The 18277-nt window shown below is 40.2% G+C and overlaps 1 protein-coding gene across 1 annotated transcript in view; it reads left to right on the forward strand.

Moving 5' to 3' along the window:
- Positions 1-18277, forward strand: part of ABCB11 (ATP binding cassette subfamily B member 11) — a gene marked incomplete at both ends in the record, with an annotated part of 79685 nt that overhangs the window by 33400 nt on the left and 28008 nt on the right. The window contains 7 exons of the mRNA XM_081095719.1: positions 2701-2811; positions 5003-5128; positions 6843-7046; positions 8544-8714; positions 9514-9715; positions 10669-10744; positions 14478-14580. Of these exons, the coding sequence (XP_080951845.1) occupies positions 2701-2811; positions 5003-5128; positions 6843-7046; positions 8544-8714; positions 9514-9715; positions 10669-10744; positions 14478-14580 (993 nt within the window). The remainder of the gene's footprint in view (positions 1-2700; positions 2812-5002; positions 5129-6842; positions 7047-8543; positions 8715-9513; positions 9716-10668; positions 10745-14477; positions 14581-18277) is intronic.

Genomic DNA, 18277 nt, shown 5'->3' on the forward strand with positions numbered 1-18277 from the left:
TAGGGTCAATAAATAATAATTAAATAAACTAATGTGATATATATAATTTTTATTAATTGGCATAATATGTTATATAAATTAAAATTAATTATATATTAGTTATTTATATTATATATTATTATATTACTAGAGGCCTGTTGCACGAAAAGATTCGTGCAATAGGCCTGGGTCCCGGGTGCCAGAGGAAAACTGGTGCCACTCTGGCCGGAGCCGCCTTCACAGCCCTCGCTGCTCCAGCCAGAGCTGCCTTTAGTCTTCGCTCCTCTGCTTCATGCCGGTTAATTTGCATATCTCACTGATTAACCAATGGGAGGTGTAGCGAAGGTACAGTCAATTTCAATCTTTGTCTATTATTAGATAGGATACTAGAGGCCCTATGCACAAAATTCGTGCACTTGGGCTGGGGGTGTCTCACAGCGTCAAGCCCCCGCTGGCGCTTGTGGGAACCCCGGCTTCACCATGAGGAGCCACGGGACCCACCTACGCACTGTGCATGCAGCATCAAGTCCCCGCCCACCGCATGCACCTGCTGCGCATGCAGCCTGCTGGTGATGGGTTCTTACGGCGTGAGGGCGTCACAGCGTGAGGGCATCATGATCACATAGCCTTTTATTATATAGAACTAGAGGCCCAGTGCACAAAAATTTGTGCACTCGGGGGCGGGGGGGGGAGGGGGTTCCCTCAGCCCAGCCTGTGCCCTCTCGCAGTCTGGGACCCCTTGGGAGATAACGACCTGCTGGCTTAGGCCTGCTCCTGGGTGGCAGAGGGCAGGCCCAATCCCTAGGTGCAGCCCCTGGTCGGGCTCAGAGCAGGGCTAATCGGGGAGTTGGGGTGTCACCCCCTGTCATGAACAGAGCAGGGCGGATTGGGAGGTTGTGATGCCACACTCAGTCATGCTCAGGGTAGGGCCGATTGGGGGGTTGGGGCACCGCTCCCTGTCACACTCAAGGCAGGGTCGATAGGGAGGTTGTGGCGCCACCCCCTGTCACGCACAGAGCAGGGCCGATCAGGGGGTTGGGGCGCCGTCACTGTCACACTCAAGGCAGGGCCGATGGGGAGGTTATGGCTCTACCCCGTCACACACAGAGCCGCAGGGCTATCAGGGGGTTGGGGAGCTCCCCCGTATCAGGCACAGAGCAAGGCTGATCAGGAGGTTGGCGCGCCTTCCCCTGTCACGAACAGAGCAGGGCCTATAGGGAGGTTGTGGCCCCACCCCCTGTCACACACAGAGCCGCAGGGTGATCAGGGGGTTTGGGCGCTGCCCCCTGTCACGCAGATCCCGGTGCCGGGAGGCCTCGCGGCTCTGCTGATCCCGGTGCTGGGAGGCATATTATCCTTTTACTATATAGGATAGAGGCCTGGTGCATGTGTGCGGGCTGGCTGGTTTGCCCTGAAGGGTGTCCTGGATCAGGGTGGGGGTCCCCACTGGGATGCCTGGCCAGCCTGGGTGAGGGGCTGAGGGCTGTTTGCAGCTGGTCACACACCCTTCAGGGTGGGAGTCCCTAGTGGGGTGCATGGCCAGCCTGGATGAGGGGATGATGGCTGTTTGCAGCTGGTCACACACCCTTCAGGGTGGGGGTCCCCACTGGGATGCCTGGCCAGCCTGGGTGAGGGGATGATAGCTGTTTGCAGCTGGTCACACACCCTTCAGGGTGGGGGTCCCCACTGGGGTGCCTGGCCAGCCTGGGTGAGGGGATGATAGCTGTTTGCAGCTGGTCACACACCCTTCAGGGTGGGGGTCCCCACTGGGATGCCTGGCCAGCCTGGGTGAGGGGATGATAGCTGTTTGCAGCTGGTCACACACCCTTCAGGGTGGGGGTCCCCACTGGGGTGCCTGGCCAGCCTGGGTGAGGGGATGATGGCTGTTTGCAGCTGGTCACACACCCTTCAGGGTGGGGGTCCCCACTGGGGTGCCTGGCCAGCCTGGGTGAGGGGATGATGGCTGTTTTCAGGCTGGTGGGTGACGGAAGCTCCCAACCGCTCCTTTTTTTCTTTTTCTTTTTTTATTCTGGGCCAGCTTTAGCTCTGGCTCCAGCTCTGAGGCTTCTGCTGCTGAAAGAAGGTATCTGGTTTGTTTCTGTCCTATAACTGAAACACTGTCTAACTCCAGCTCTAAGATCCCGGCCTCGCTGAAAGCAGGTTTCTGGGGGTTTTTTTAGCTTCTATAATTGTTACAATGTTTCTTAAACTGCAGGCTCAGAGGCCAGCAAAGCAGGCGGGGGAACGTTGGTTTCCTCCGTCACTGAAGCAAGCAAGCCTCATGTTAGTTTCAAGCTGCCTGGCTGCCGGCCGCCATCTTGGCTGGCAGTTAATTTGCATATCTCGCTGATTAGCCAATGGGAAAGGTAGCGGTCGTACGCCAATTACCATGTTTCTCTTTTATTAGATAGGATGTTAACAAATATAATATCAGATAAAATGTGTATGTATATTAATATGTAACATAATACATATAACATATTATATGCTAATATATTATATAGTAACATAGCATAATACCATTAATATATCATAATATAATATCTCCATAAATGCTAATTATTATTAAAAATAATTATTTAATGTGGAAGAAACCTATCTTTAACAAATCGCTGCAATGTTTTACCTGGTTGTTACTTTCTTTTATGAGTAAATTCAAACCGAGATGGACAGTAAATGCATCTAAAACTTGTTGCTATATCCCTTTACATTCTCTTCCAGAAACCTGTTATTGACTGCATGTCAGAAGATGGTTACAAGTTGGATCGAATTAATGGTGAAATTCAATTCCACAATGTGACCTTCCACTATCCTTCCAGACCAGAAGTGAAGGTAAGTACTAATCTTTCCTTCAGGAACAACAGCATTTTATTCTTTATTTAAAAAAAATATATTTTATTGATTTTTTACAGAGAGGAAGGGAGAAGGATAGAGAGTTAGAAACATTGATGAGCGAGAAACATCGATCAGCTGCCTCCTGCACGCCCCCTACTGGGGATGTGCCTGCAGCCAAGGTACATGCCCTTGACCAGAATTGAACCTGGGACCCTGAGTCCGAAGGCCGACGCTCTATCCACTGAGCCAAACTGGTTAGGGCCAGCATTTTATTCTTGATGATTCATTTCCAGAGCCATGAATTGCTTGTTTTCCTGAAGCATGATTCAGTTTCCAGAGACATGGAACAGAAGCATGTTTCTCTGGACGTGTCCTTGGGTGTTGTGTGATTTCTCAGGCACCAAACCACATTCCTTCATAATGACAGTACTGTGCAAATCCCTTTGGTAGGAGCACAGTCTGGCAGTACTTTCCGGTTAAGTCACCTTTATGAGTCTGTTGAAATGAGTGTGCCAGGCCCTGTCATTGTAACCATGAGTTCAATAAAATGCAAGGCAATCAGACCAATTAAGAAGTACAACTATGTCAAACCACCTCCTTAGAGAGTTCAGAAGGTAGAACGCTCAGAGTAGGAAGGATATGAAGTAGCAAAGGAAAGCAGCTCTCTTTGCAGTTTTTTACTTGCTATAATTTCACCAGGGCCAATATATCAGTCCTTGGTGCAAAGGTAATCTTGTGATATGCTCAAAGTCACCCAGGGTGAAGAAAATTTAGTTTTCCTGTATCTACTGAACAAGTATATTTAAAGGCAATTTACTCTACAGGAAAATTAGGATCTACTCCTGCTGAATGAATTGGCTTTGAAATGAGACTTATTCCTCATTTTTAACAGAGTACCTCTAGCCACCCTTTCTTAATAATATTCTGTTATCCCCACAGAACTAAATTCCATGAAACTTAATTTGATAATGCATACCTATAATGCAGATAAACACACACACACGCATATACACTTTCATTATATGTATATATAAAGTATAAGTACATATATTAAGATTATGTTTATGAAGTAAATTTTTTATTAATGTTATATATTACATATATATGTAAACATTAACTGTCATAAAAAATATAAAAGTACTTGTGAAATATAAACCACAAGGTGGTGTTCATTCAATAATGATCTTTGAAGGGATGGCTCAATACTTCCTTTATAATATTTGTTCAGAACCAGCTCATAATAGCTGTTCAACAAATACCAGTTGAATTGGAACACAGTTATTTCATTTGTTTTATCTGCTATTTCCAATACCAAGAGTTTGTTTTAATAAAATCTTCTTACTTAGACCTGTAAATATTCTTCATTCATATCACAAGGGTGTATTTAGCCTTGCTGGGTGCCATGATGTACTGAGACTATAGTGATATTAAAAAAAAAAAAAAAAAAAAAAGAGCATATTCAATGCCTGCTTGCCCTAGGGGAAGATTACAGTCCAGTAAGTAAAGGTTTGTAAGCCTGACCCTATAGTGTGGAATGAAAGACTTGAGAGATTTTGACACATAGAGCACCCCAAACCACCTCTACATAATAAGTACAATAATCACCACTGAATTAGTGAAAATATCCAACACATGGTTATAAGTTAGCTTTTTTTTTCTTCCCTTTCTAGGCTTACCAGCATTCAATCTCTACTTTGAACAGAGTTTTGTATCTAGCAAATATACCACAAACATCTGTTAGATACAGTTATTCATTCAAATAACATGTTCACACACAATACAAGTGTGTGACAGCTTAAACTTTGAAAACTGGCTTATTAACATGTGGTTAGTAAATTCGTATTATTTTTCTAACTTAATGGCTTTCTTCCCTTAACTAATTGGGACCGTCTTCTTGAGGTATCCTAGTATGTCAGAATGTTTTAAATGAGATTCCAGAACATCTAAAAGTGGATGTGGTTGATTTACTTTAACTTCAAGTGTTACCACACATCATTTTATTTGTTGGCCACGGCTTTCAGCTAAATAATAAGTAATGTGCTGAATGCTAAAGCTTCATCCTAGGCACTGTTTACTAATGTGCTGCTTATTCATGGATGCTGGGTACAATTAAACAAGCACAATATCCTCACAAAGCATCCTAACTTGCAGCCTAGCTGCTGACATTGTTCTTTTCTCTCCTCTGCAGATTTTAAATAACCTCAGCATGGTCATCAAACCAGGGGAAATGACGGCTGTGGTAGGATCCAGCGGAGCCGGGAAGAGCACAGCCCTGCAGCTCATCCAGCGATTCTACGACCCCAGTGCAGGCATGGTGTGTGTCTTCCAGAAACTTCTCACTCCAGGGGATGGGCAAGTGCAAATGGTGATAACTTAATCAACCCCAAAGGCTTAGCATACACTGAGACCATCCTGACACATGTGGGGTTGACTTCATGATTTTGACTGCTGTGGCTGCACTAATTCCCTGCATGACCACGTTCACTGAACAACCAGTCCATTCTCTGAGTGATGGAACTGGCTGTGCAGATCCATTCCAAGTGGCTGCCTCCTCAGTGAACTAAAGTTTTCATTTATTTCTTTGTATAATAGCAAAATTATTATTGTTCTCCTGAAGCTCTTCAAATGCTAAGTATAGGACAGCTTCTACGGCCAGAATTAACAGAGAACAATTATTTATTATAGCTTTGAGAAGTTAGGTTTTAAAAAATATATATAATTTCACAAACTACTTAATTTTTTTCTTGTGTTTATTTGATTATAAACATAAACTGAAAGTAAGAAAATAAATATTAATAATTTCCATTTATCACATATTATAATTAAAATACTTTATAAAAATGATTACTTATCTTCACAATGATCATCAAAAGTAAATATCATTTTGCAGATGAGGAAGAAGAGTCAGAGAGATTGAGAGTTGCCCCCGTTTTGAACCCAGGTCTGTCAGGTGCCAAAGGCTTTTCACTCTCCAAATCATTCTTACCAAGATAGAATCGTTTGAGTACATATTAAATACTTGAATGCAATGAATTCTCTATAGTGCATGTACTGTTACACTAACACGGCAAACAAACCAGAATTTTCCTATGTCACAGACATCATTCTCTGATTGGATATTCTTGGCCTCATACCAGCATAACTATACTCTAAATATATTAAAATCATGGTTTCTTTATGTAACATTTTTATATTTTTGCTAATAGTAATTTTAATTTTCTCATTCCACTCACAGTTTCAATTGCTGTTGAATAGCAAAGTACTATTTTGGTGAATCTGGCCAGAAAGTAAGCTTTACTATAAAGAATATATACAAGATAAGAATCATTGCTTATTTTTAATGCATCTTTTGAAGTCCATTTTAGGTCACAAGTCAAAACATAGTGCCTGGCCACAGTGGCTCAGTGGTTGAGCATTGACCTATGAACCAGGAGGTCACAGTTCAAGTCCCAGTCAGGGCACATGCTGAGGTTGGGGGCTTGGTCCCCAGAGGGGGGCGTGCAGGAGTTAGCTAACCAATGATTCTCTCATCATTGATGTTTCTATCTCTCTCTCCCTCTCCCTTCCTCTCAGAAATCAATAAAAATATATTTTAAAAAAACATAGTAAAAATAGTCAAAGTGTGGTGAATAACTGACTGTACTCTTTTTGTTGTTGTTGTTGTTGTTAATCCTCACCTGAGGATATTTTTCCATTGATTTTTTTTTTTTTTGAGATAGCGGAAGGGAGAGAGACACATGTGACTGTACTACTTATTGAGGAAGTAAAATCCTTGCCCAATCACATTAAATAAAGAGGCTTTTACATCATTTATGTTTCTACAATGAATTGTCCTATAGCTATATTTGATTTCAATTATACTAATATATTGTCATTCTTATATAAACAACCATATTATAAGAGGAATTGTTTCCATTACCATCTTGTTGGTCTCTATTTTTTCTCCCCATGGGTTAAGTACAGCATAGTATTATGATTCAGACCCTGAAAGATTCTGAGAGATGTGATGTTGTGCTCATGTTCTCTAGGTGACTTTGGATGGCCATGACATTCGCTCTCTTAACATTCAGTGGCTTAGAGCTCAGATTGGAATTGTGGAGCAAGAGCCTGTTCTGTTCTCCACCACCATTGCAGAGAATATTCGCTATGGCAGAGAGGGGGCGACGATGGAAGATATAGTCCGAGCTGCCAAGGAAGCCAATGCCTATAACTTCATCATGGAGCTGCCACAGGTACACCTAGCCTCTCATTCAGAGGGAAACTCATGAATTGTAAAAGGAAAAAAGTTCTATGAGGTGTATTTCTTTGCATTTGAATCCTAAATCATTAAATTCTTAATGTCATGTTTTTGTGTCATGCTGGAAAAGTACCATGAGTTTTCCCCTTTGTTTGAAACCATGTTGTTAATCTACTGAAAGTCTACCAAGCTGGGGAATGTTCTTTTAAACGCTCTTTTTGACATTGATACAATTTCCTTATTCTATCTATTAAGCATTTGTCAAAGCAGATGACAAATTTGTTATGTGGCAATAACTTGCACGATGCTCTTTTGATGTCTCCCATTGTCGTTTAATTTCCTTATACTTAGGTGGCTAATATGTGTCCTCAGCACTGTATCTAACACATTCCAAAATTCCTCCTTTATCTTCATTTTCAGCAACAATGACAACAAAACCAATTCCATATTATTATATGAATTTTGCTTGAGGCTAATGGTTAGCTAAGTCAAAGAAGCGTTGTTATTCGTTAAAACATATATAGTGCTTCCTACAAACCAGGCATTGATCTAAGCATTTTAATTTATTAATTCATTTAGCCCTCTGAGAGGTCAAATAACGTGCTCAAGGCAGGAGAGACAAGGCTCACACTCAGGTGGTCTGGCTCCAGAGTCAGTACTCTAGGACAATTTCTAGTCCACCTTCTAAATTTCCTGTATAAGTAGGATTACAGCTATGAGTATACTAGTAATATAGCCTAGTGATTAAAGAGCATAAAACTCTGGCATCACACTTCCTCCACACAGGCCCCAGCTTCTCCACTTGCAAGCTTTACAAACTTGGGGAAGTTACCTTACCCCCTTGCACCCCAGCATTTCCTTATCTATCAATTGGGGGGAATAGTAGCACCTACCTCGTGGGACACCTGTGAGGACGAAATGAGATGATATGTGTGAAGCTCAGCTCTGTGCTTTCTTTATACGTGGTAGGTGCTCAACTCTCATTGGCTGATGATATGCAAGACGAGAGTCTGACCTGCGGTGAGGTTCCAATATAATGCTAGACATGCAAGATACTTGCCAACTGTCTGCTCTCGATGGTGATGGTTATAAAGGTGGCTTGGTATTCCACAATATAAAGACAGCTTTAGCATTGTGTTTTTCTGTGTTGTTTAGCTAGAGAAAAGAAATGAGATCTGATAAGTGCTCTAATCCTCTAAAATGGATTTTCAGGATCTCAATCAACTTTTAGTTTGGTGGGAACATTTTATTTGAAGTTGAGCTAAGCAGAAACATTTACACAGCCAGTGAACCTGGGACTAAGAGATTAAATCAATTTTTTAAAATCTTAAACACAAATATTGATGAGACCTGTTTCAGGAAAGGGTATTTCAGTAAAAGTTAGATCTCTGAAAATTCATGTTTGAGGAGGAAGCTAGAAAGGACCTCATGAAGGATTAGTCAGGAGTCTTCAAATTCTTCCTATTCATTACTGGGCTCACTTTCTTTCTAGCAATTTGACACTCTTGTTGGAGAAGGAGGAGGCCAGATGAGTGGCGGCCAGAAACAAAGAGTAGCCATTGCTAGAGCCCTGGTTCGAAATCCCAAGATCCTGCTTTTGGACATGGCCACCTCGGCACTGGACAATGAGAGCGAAGCCATGGTGCAAGAGGCACTGAGTAAGGTTTGTGGAAAGTCTGAGTTCATTTTACATGTGGAAATGTTTGTGCTGTTGTAGGAAAGGCTGCTTATTGGGGGCGGGGGGGGGGGGGAGGGGAGAGAGAGAGAGAGAGAGAGAGAGAGAGAGAGAGAGAGAGAGAGAGATGCTATGATGCTATATGGGTCGTGGGTGTATCCAGTCTGACTGTTTAGAAAATATTGGCTGACTGCAATGTTCCTCACAATTGAATAGAAGACAGTTATGATTTGCTTCCAGAAGTTGCACATGTAAAAGTTAAAATCTTGTTAGGTCTAACTTAAAATCTGTGAGTTTCATTTTATTTCTTTTTTAATCCTTACCCGAGGATATTCTGCCATTGATTTCTTAGAGATAGTGGAAGAGAGAGGGAAAGACAGAAAGAAATATTGATGTGAGAGAAACACATCGATTGGTTGCCTCCTGCACTTGTCCTGACCAGGGTCCGGGCAGGGAGGATCCTGCAACCAAGGTATGTGCCCTTGACCAGAATCAAACCCGGAACCTTTGGTCTGCAGGCCAGCACTCTATCCACTGAGCCAAACCGACTAGCGCAAAATCTGTGAGTTTTAAATTTTCCTTTTTTGTTTTAGCTGTTGTTTAATAGCAACAACTGGACCAACAATGTGAGAAAGTGTGCTGGCTATTTCTAATGTCTGCACAGCCTATTTAAGGATTCTCCCAGGGACTGAGGCTCTGACTCACTTGTGAATTCCGAGATGAACCAAAGGTCAATGCCTGCTCTGTCTTACAGTCTCAGTTAATGGTGCACTATGCATTGTTACAGATTCAGCATGGGCATACGATCATTTCAGTCGCTCATCGCCTATCCACGGTTAGAGCTGCGGATGTCATTATTGGTTTTGAACATGGTGCAGCAGTGGAAAGAGGTACACATGAAGAACTGTTGGAAAGAAAAGGAGTTTACTTCACTCTAGTGACTTTGCAAAGTCAAGGAGATCAAGCCCTTAATGAGGAGGGCATAAAGGGTAAGTGCCTTGTTCATTATGCTTGTATATTGTATTAAATAGTTAATGTATTAATGCTTTATGTTTTTCTATGCACTTTAATATACACTGTCTTATTTGTTCTCCCAAAAGCCCTTGGAGGCATTATGTAAATGATACAGGAAAGGACAGGCACTCAGGAGGTTCCGTTATCTTATCAAGTCATAGAGCCCAGGTGTTCTGTTGAAGAACATTCAACTTCATCCCTCCCTCTTAGCCCATTCCCCCCCCCCACCCCCCCACCCCCACACACTTTGCAAATAAGAGAGACTCTCTATAGTGTCTTGCACACAGTAGGAGCTCTATTCTTGTTGGTTGAGTGAATGAATCAATGACTAAAATGTATTGTGCTTATTTTCACTAATGTAAATAGATACTTCAGGCCCTAGCACACCTTCTCTTTTTCAATCTGAATTTTCAGTTTTGGTGGTTTATCTCAACCTACATTAATCAACCACTCCACACTTTCTCTACCATGTCACATATCAATTTTGAACTCCACTGGATATAATTGTATAGTTACAGACTATACAATTATATAATTATGTAACTTTATACATATAACTTGTGATTTATTCTGAAATGATTTTTTTTTTAAATTTGGTGAGTCTATAATTTTTTTCCTACTTCCAGTGGGCTTCCCTTAAGGTTTTTTATGATTCATGCTATAAGATATCTGTTTCTGTGGTTATAACACATAGGTTATTATACATATGTAGTTTGAAAGATTCAATCTTGCCTATTATTTTGAAATCTTTTGTTAGAATGTGCTGGACAAGGGTTATTTTACTTATTGCAATAAAGTTAATAGTTAATGTCTGTTTTAGCATCAGGCATGGTAATTATGTGCGAGGCAAGCATAGTAAGTAATTTTATTTTGATATGGTTCTGTTTATTGCATACACTAAGGAATCCCTCATGCTGTGTTGAAATAGGAAAAGATGACACTGAAGGTGCTTTACTTGAGAGCAAACAGACCTTTAGCAGAGGGAGCTACCGGGCTAGTTTAAGGTAAGTTTGAGCCCTGGGGCAGATTTTAAGGTTTTCAAATATTCTTAGGACTCTTAGGTAATATTTTGGGTACTACCAGGAAAACCCTAAGCACAGGCCCAAGTCTTGTGTAATAGGAACATGCAAATGAATTCTTGGTTGCTATATTGACAGTCCTGTTTCTAATTAATGAGGAGTTTTTGTTTAACTTTAGCTTCTCATTTTATTAGGGTTAGGGTCATGATAGAGATGCTCTATAGTTAAAATGTTGTTTATTGAACTTAGAAACATGGTTGTTTTAGAAAATATCTGTATTGAGTCTTTCCCACCAAAGCTAACTGTGGTATGAATTACCACCTTACATGGAGGTCAGATTCATTTCTTTAGCTCTACTCTTTAACCTTCTGAGTTGCAATTGAATTTAAATATTTCTTCCAGAGTAACCTTCTGAAGTCAAATCATGTTTTAGTTAGATGAAATAAGAAGTGCATTTTCTAATGTTTAAATATAATTTCCCCAAACATTGGCTATGTATTTATTTAGTTTATATTTTAGGTTTTTATTTTTCTATGGATAAATATATCAGTATTCACTCTCAAAACATATTTTTGTTGTTGTACACTGTGAGTAAGACTGTAAATTTAGGCTTTCATCCTGGTTTAAGTGTTTTAATAAAATAATTCCTTTAATATTAAAAAGATTCTTTTTCTTAAGTTAGGATACTACAGTAGCCAATGAACTGACAGCATATTTCTCTAACATTTTTTTACATTTCTAGATCATTTAATTCAGGACTTGTTCATTCACGATAACTAGCTAATCATTTATTGAAAAATGGCTAAAGAGCTTAAAACAAAACATTCAGGTAACAACTTCAAGTAGTACAAACATACATTTATTTATTTTTAATATTCAAAGGGTAGTTCACTAAGTTTATGCTTAGAGTTTTTTATTTTTCCTTTGGAGAACAGATCATTCAGAAAAATTTCATGAAATGCTAGTTTTATGGAATTTAGAAAAGAATAAGTTGGGAGCGTGCTGCACCAAATTCCATCTGTTCTAAATAGTTTACTTACAATCTGTCATCAGGACCAGATAACCATTTTAATACAAACATGTCCTCTTTGACCATTTGTTCTCACAAAGACTAGATTTTGGTGGCTAGGATGAGAAATCCAGAAATACAATCTATACACAGAAAGAAGCTATTAACTTCCTGCAGAGAAAGATTTACAACTTTAAATGAGAAGATGGTTAAAAATATCTCATTGTGTAGGCTGACAGATTTTTAATTTTTTTTTTGCTAAAAGATGACTAAGTGGAATGTTAATTTGTACCTTATTTCCTTGCCTAAGGTCTTTCTGAAGGCTAAGTCTCTCTTTAGTCATAGATTTTAGGTTCAAGAACAATTTAATGGATGAAGAAATTAATTTTCTAAATAACAATGTTGAGAGCAAGTATTATTTATTCAGCTAACTTATTTCCCAATCTAGCTGCTTTTGTTTGCGTTGAGAAGTAGTAAAGCAGCTTCTGAGAAAGGGAGTGGCGGATGTTGTAGGTTTCTGGAAGGGCTTAGGTAGAATTATAACTCTGGTGTTTATGGTAGATCAGAGGGGAACTGCCTGGCAGATAGGGTGCCTGCCTAGCTGTCTCATTGGGACAGCCTATCTGAGACAGGTGGAATGGTGTGAGGGATAGGAAGGGAGAGAGAGAGAGAGAGAGAGAGAGGGAGAGAGAGAGAGAGAGAGAGAGAGAGAGAGAGAGAGAGAGAGAGAGAGACCTATGAAATGTAATATTAAAGTAGTAGAAATCCGAGGGGACAAGGATATAGGTCTTCCCATGCTCAGACCGGAAGGTAGTCAAGTATATTTTGGCACCTTCTTCTCTTCATATACTCCTGCTATGACTTCTAATGCTCTGAGTTTTATTTCAGCGCCATGAACTTAAGTCTCAGCCCTGTCACGCACTCTGCTCTCTCCAGGTGACACATGTCTATTCCTTACACCATCTGGACAAGACAGTTCGACCTTAGTTACCAAACTCAAATGACTCTGTTGCTGTAGCTTCAGGTCAGATTGGGAGGGAAAAGGGGTGCCCCAGAAGAAGCCAGTGTGGTAGCAGGCAGTAGGAGGTAAGGAGTGGCTTCATGCCTGTTCATTATGAGGTCTGGCAAGAGTTTGAATATGTAAGAGCAAGGAACAGGGAGGAATTGAGATAAATGCACCTTGTTGGAACTGGGTGACTAAGAGGACGGCGGTACCATTAACAGAACGTGGTAACAAATTAGATTAATTAAGTCGATGTGTTACTGCCTTCTCAAGAAGGCTAAAGGAGCATGTGTAATAGGCAGGCACCACCCTGATAGGAGTTTTAGTCCAATTGCACCTGGATACAAAGGATAGAGGCTTGTGAATGGTTCCCTCTGGATCGCACTAAGCAGTTGACATAGGTCTCCTCATCTCTCACGTTGCCCTCTTACACCATATGACTTCCAATTAATGCTTCCAGGAAACTGCCCTCCTCCCAAGTCTTCAGCATTGCCTTTGTCACTGAAGACACTGTTTGCAAATGAATGAAAACCTAACTCGACCTGGTTTAACCTTGAAAGGCAGAGAAGCAGTTGACAGAAGGAATAGTCCCAGGAGGATGCTTTGGCTCCAGGCGAGGCTGGGGTGTCAATGATTTGTCCAAGTCTCTCTCCTCAGCTCTACTTTGTTTTAAGCTTAATCTAGAGGAGAGTAGAATCTCTTTCCCAGAAATCGCAGAAAATTGAAACAAAACAACCTGAACCAATCACTTCCTATATCTGTCCTGTACTAAGTATATCTAATGAGTGTTCCTGTTCTCTCCTCTCTTCATGCTTCCGTTTACACTGTTCTCTCAATTAGAAATGCTGTTCCTTCTAGTCTACAAAAACCCAAACCCTACCTTAGTCACCTCTTCCAAGAAGCCTTCTATGGTAACATCTACCATACATGTCTTTTTCCTTTACATTTTCATACTCTTTATTCAAACCTGCCCTATAGCACTTAGTACATTTTTCCTTACATCAGGATTGGGTGTACATGTGTTGCTCCTCTATACAATTTAAGTTCCTTGAGGGACAAGTCTGTCATTGACCAGTCTTTGTATCCCACACAGCACCTGGAATATTGCATGCTGTAGGTGCCCAATAAACTTCTGTTGAATGAATGAATGAACACATCAAGTTAAATTATATATCAATAAAATTTAAATGCATCGCTAGGGGTGATATATAGCCTGGAGAATATGTCACTAGGGGTTCTATTTCCTTTCAGACTAGCTCATTTGTATAGAGGTGGCAAAACTTTGAAGTATACGAAGTATAAGGTGATGGCGGGGGGGGAGGCAGGGATGGGTAGATTAAAATACAGCCAGAAGGGAAGTAAAGGCAATGGCCTATTGCTATGATAGCAATTAGCAGAGCCATGTGGGTTCAGAATGGATTTGAGTCTTACACCTTTTTCTGGTAAACTAGTAGGACAACTTTGCCCCCCTTCTTTTTCTCCCTTCTGGGTCAAGGTCTAGCTTAGGGCCCAGAGCAACCCCACTGATTAATTCTGCCCTAAGAATAACTCTGTCTAGTTTAATCAGAAAGATCCCTTATCTGGTTACCAGGTGACCCGGAAAACATTTCTGTTTATTTGACACATGTCTTGTAAACTTGGATACCAGTTGACTTCTGTTCCAACCTGCCCACAATCTACAAACGGTTTCATCTTTTTATTTACAGAGCTTCCATCCGGCAACGCTCCAAGACTCAGCTTTCTTACCTGGTACAGGAACCTTCATTAACTGGTGTTGATCATAAATCTACTTACGAAGAAGACAGAAAGGTCAGGCACCAATCACTCATGGGGGAATAGAAGAAGCCTCTCCTGGGGACTACTGTATGCAGGCCTAGAATATGAGCTTTCAAGGCCTATATCTAGTAATATTTCACTGTTGGACTGAAGGGGAGAACATATTAAGACCTAATGGAAACTCTAAATTTTACGCAATGTTTTTAAAGAAACATATATTAATTAATTACTTTTAAGAATGCGTAGTAACTAAAACTGAACTATTAATGGTTAATAGTTCTTAAATGTACCATTCTAGTAAACACAGGCAAATTACATGTACTTAGCAGATTACTTGATTATGTAGGCATCCTTTTAAAGTTTTTAAGAATATCTGAAAACTTTTTCCTTCCAAAATTTTAAGTCTCTTTCTTAAATTGTAATAACCTTGGCAAAAGTGTTTGACCAACAAACATATTTGATAAGGCTAACCTTATACAAGTTATCACAAATTTTTTTAATTGACATACAACATACCTTACAAAATGACCCCCACAATAAGCCTAGTTACCATCTGTGGTAACTAATCAATACTATTAATTTTAACACAATTCCAAACAACACAAAGATGAAAGAGATAGGAGAGGGCTCAACCCATATCCTATATAATAAAAGGCTAATATGCAAATTGTCCCCTCGGGAGTTCGACCCAGAGACCAGGAGTTCGATCGCTTGCTATGATGTGCACTGACCACCAGGGTGAGGTGAGGAACATGGGGGGCGACTAGCGGCAGTGGCGGGGTGCTGAGGCAGTGAGGGAAGGAGGAGGCGGGAAGGCTGGGAAGTGGGGAACCTGATCGGCCCTGATCACCCGCCAGGCCTAGGAACCCTACCCGTATACAAATTTTGTGCACCGGGCCTCTAGTAACAATATAAAACTTTCTTCATTGGGATGCATGTATCCAGAGCTGTTGTGGGCACTAACTTTCACATAAAGTGACCATCCTCCTCCTGAAAGCATTGCACTTTAATTATTGCACTTCATTCTTCAGCCCTGACACTCTCACTTTTGATCCCCCATTACTCTTCACATGACTCTTTTCATGGAACTCTTCTTATTAAATTTTATTTGAGGTCACGTTGTCTTATCCCCTTGCTAAACTATAAGCTTCTTAAAGTTAGTGACTATATATTATTTGTATTTGTATCAACTTGGGCACCTTGCTCAGTGCCTGCACCTAGTAGGACATCAGAAGATTTTAAAACTAGTATAAAAAATGGAATTGCTACAATAAAATAAAGCCTAAACCACTATTTATCAAAGCAAATAAGTCAGAGAATATTTTAATTACAAGCACAATTATTATGCATGATGTAATTTCAAATTATCTTTAAAAATTCATTTTGGAAGTAATTGTACATTGGCTCACAGTGACAGAATTGGAAGAAAGTACAATACTATCTATGACCTTATGACTAAGAAGGACTCTTAAGTTTCTTTTTGCTTTTAGTGTATGAATCATGAATAAGTAGAGATTCCATTACCTAACAGAGTTGTAAGTATGTTTCATAGGTGAACGCTCTTTCTGAGCAGCAGGATGATTCACAGTGAGAGAAAACATTCAGCAAGCATGATTGCTTACTGCATTTTGCTGGTAAGGACTCAAGCCCCCTTCTGGTTCTAGAAACAGGTATTTCATCTCCGTTCAGGTGCTGCCACAAATAACTACAAGAAGCATGAGGTAGGGAGTTTACTAGAGCTGCCAGGGAGAAAGATCCAAATACCATGTTGAAATTTCAAACAGCAGCACCAATCATAGTCAATTTTTACATTTTTATGTTTTTTTCCCCTAGTTTCTGGGTAAACATTTGACAATAAAAGCAAGAGTTGGGAAGAAGAAAAAGGAAATGGGATTTTGCTGCTGTTGTTGAAACTGGTAGATGGCCCAGCATCGTTGCAGAGAACAATTAGATTCCCTGGAGTCACATTTCCATGGAGTGCTGTTACTGCAGGGAAAACTCCAAAGGGAGCCATTTAACTAAAGGGAAACAAATCAAATATAGAGATTAGTTTTAGAGACATAACACTGCTCCATGTAATAGTCTACTCATTAGCATTGCAAATTAGAATGGAACAATTAAACTCAATTAAATGTTAACCAGTATGATTTTTAAAAGTGCCACTTTATATTCTCTCTCTAGTTAAGGGAGACATAAAGAAGAAGGAGGAAGAAAATAACAGGGAAGCCAATGTGGTTTTGCTAAAACTCCAAAAGGAAAAAGATCTTATGCTTCTATTAATACTGCTTGCTTGTATGATAATTATCTTAGAGCCTTTTAGATTTAAAAAAAATCAAACATTTTTAAGAGGAAAACAGTAGACTATGGGTTAATAAATTTTAAATTATGGAATTTCTAATCCTGGTAAATTTTAAAGTATTTTAAATATTTGGGTTGTTCTAATCCCAAGTAAATTTTAAAGTATTTTTATAGTTCACTAAATTCTGCCCAAGCACTGGTGAAATTCTTCCTTTTTCTCATTTCGATGTGGAAGCTCTAACCTTATCTTCTGTAAAATTGGGAAATGTTATATCTTTTGTTGCAAAAGGTTTAATTACATAAAGAAGAAATAGCATCAAATAATCCTCATACCAAAAAGACCTATTTGGGGGGGTGTGAAATCCTGTTTCCCTGAGTGTCAATAGCGTTGTGGTTTCTTAGAGTTTTGACTCTGAAAACTTAGAAGAGAAAGTCTGTTTTGAAACTCTAGTTAGCTGAGTCACAGCTGAGACTACAGCCCATTTCTCCTCCCTCTCCAAGCTGCACTTTTGGCTCCCAGAAATGGGGTTTGGTTTTAGTGGTAATGCTGATAAAATTCAGCTTAGAATTAGGGGATCCTGCAGGCTAGAGGTTTCAATCTCTGATATCTAGGAAAGAGTTCAGGAAAACTAGAAAAGACAAGGTAGAATATAGGGGTATGGCCTCGCCGGTGTAGCTCAGTGGATTCAGTGTCATCCAATGCAACAAGAGGTTGCTGGTTTGATTCCTGGTCAGAGCACATGCCTGGGTTGTGGGCTCGATCCCCAGTAGGTGCCATGTAGGAAGCAGCCCATTAATGTTTCTCTCTCATTGATGTTTCTATCTCTCTCTCCCTCTCCCTTTCTCTCTCTCTCTCTAATATCAATAAAAACACATTTTTCTTAAAAAAAAAAAAAAAGAATGCAGGGGTAGGCGAAAGTAGGTTAATAATAATAAATAATACAATAATAAATAGCAATACTACAAGAATAAACTCTATGTTTTGCATCCTCACAACTGTGAATCTACTTCTGCTCACGCCTGTATATATGAAATCAATTAAACTTGTTGGGGAGGAAAAATTTCTTTCTACTCCTCTTGGTTCTTTGGGCTTTGTCTAAGGATTAAATTGTCATATGGGAGCTTCACAATAATATGAGGTTCAAAGACAGATAGGCAATTGAGGCTTATATATCATCCAGAGCTAAGGGGAAGATGTTAAGGGTCTGGGACTTCAAAGGGCAGGAAAAATTTCACAGGAAGACAGGAAAAACAAATGTTTGCCGAGCAAATGCTTTTTTGAAGAGACAAAGGAACATGGAGAATTTGACTGAATTCCCTGCTGTCTACCACACCTAGCTCATATTCTTTGTAGTTATCTCTGATTGTATAGCTCCATTCCTGAAATAGGCCTCTATCTAAATTCTTTTAGGCAGTTGAGGGGGAGGTAGAA

The sequence above is a fragment of the Myotis nattereri genome (genome assembly GCF_964212035.1).
Source record: "Myotis nattereri genome assembly, chromosome: 7".
NCBI lineage: Eukaryota > Metazoa > Chordata > Mammalia > Chiroptera > Vespertilionidae > Myotis > Myotis nattereri.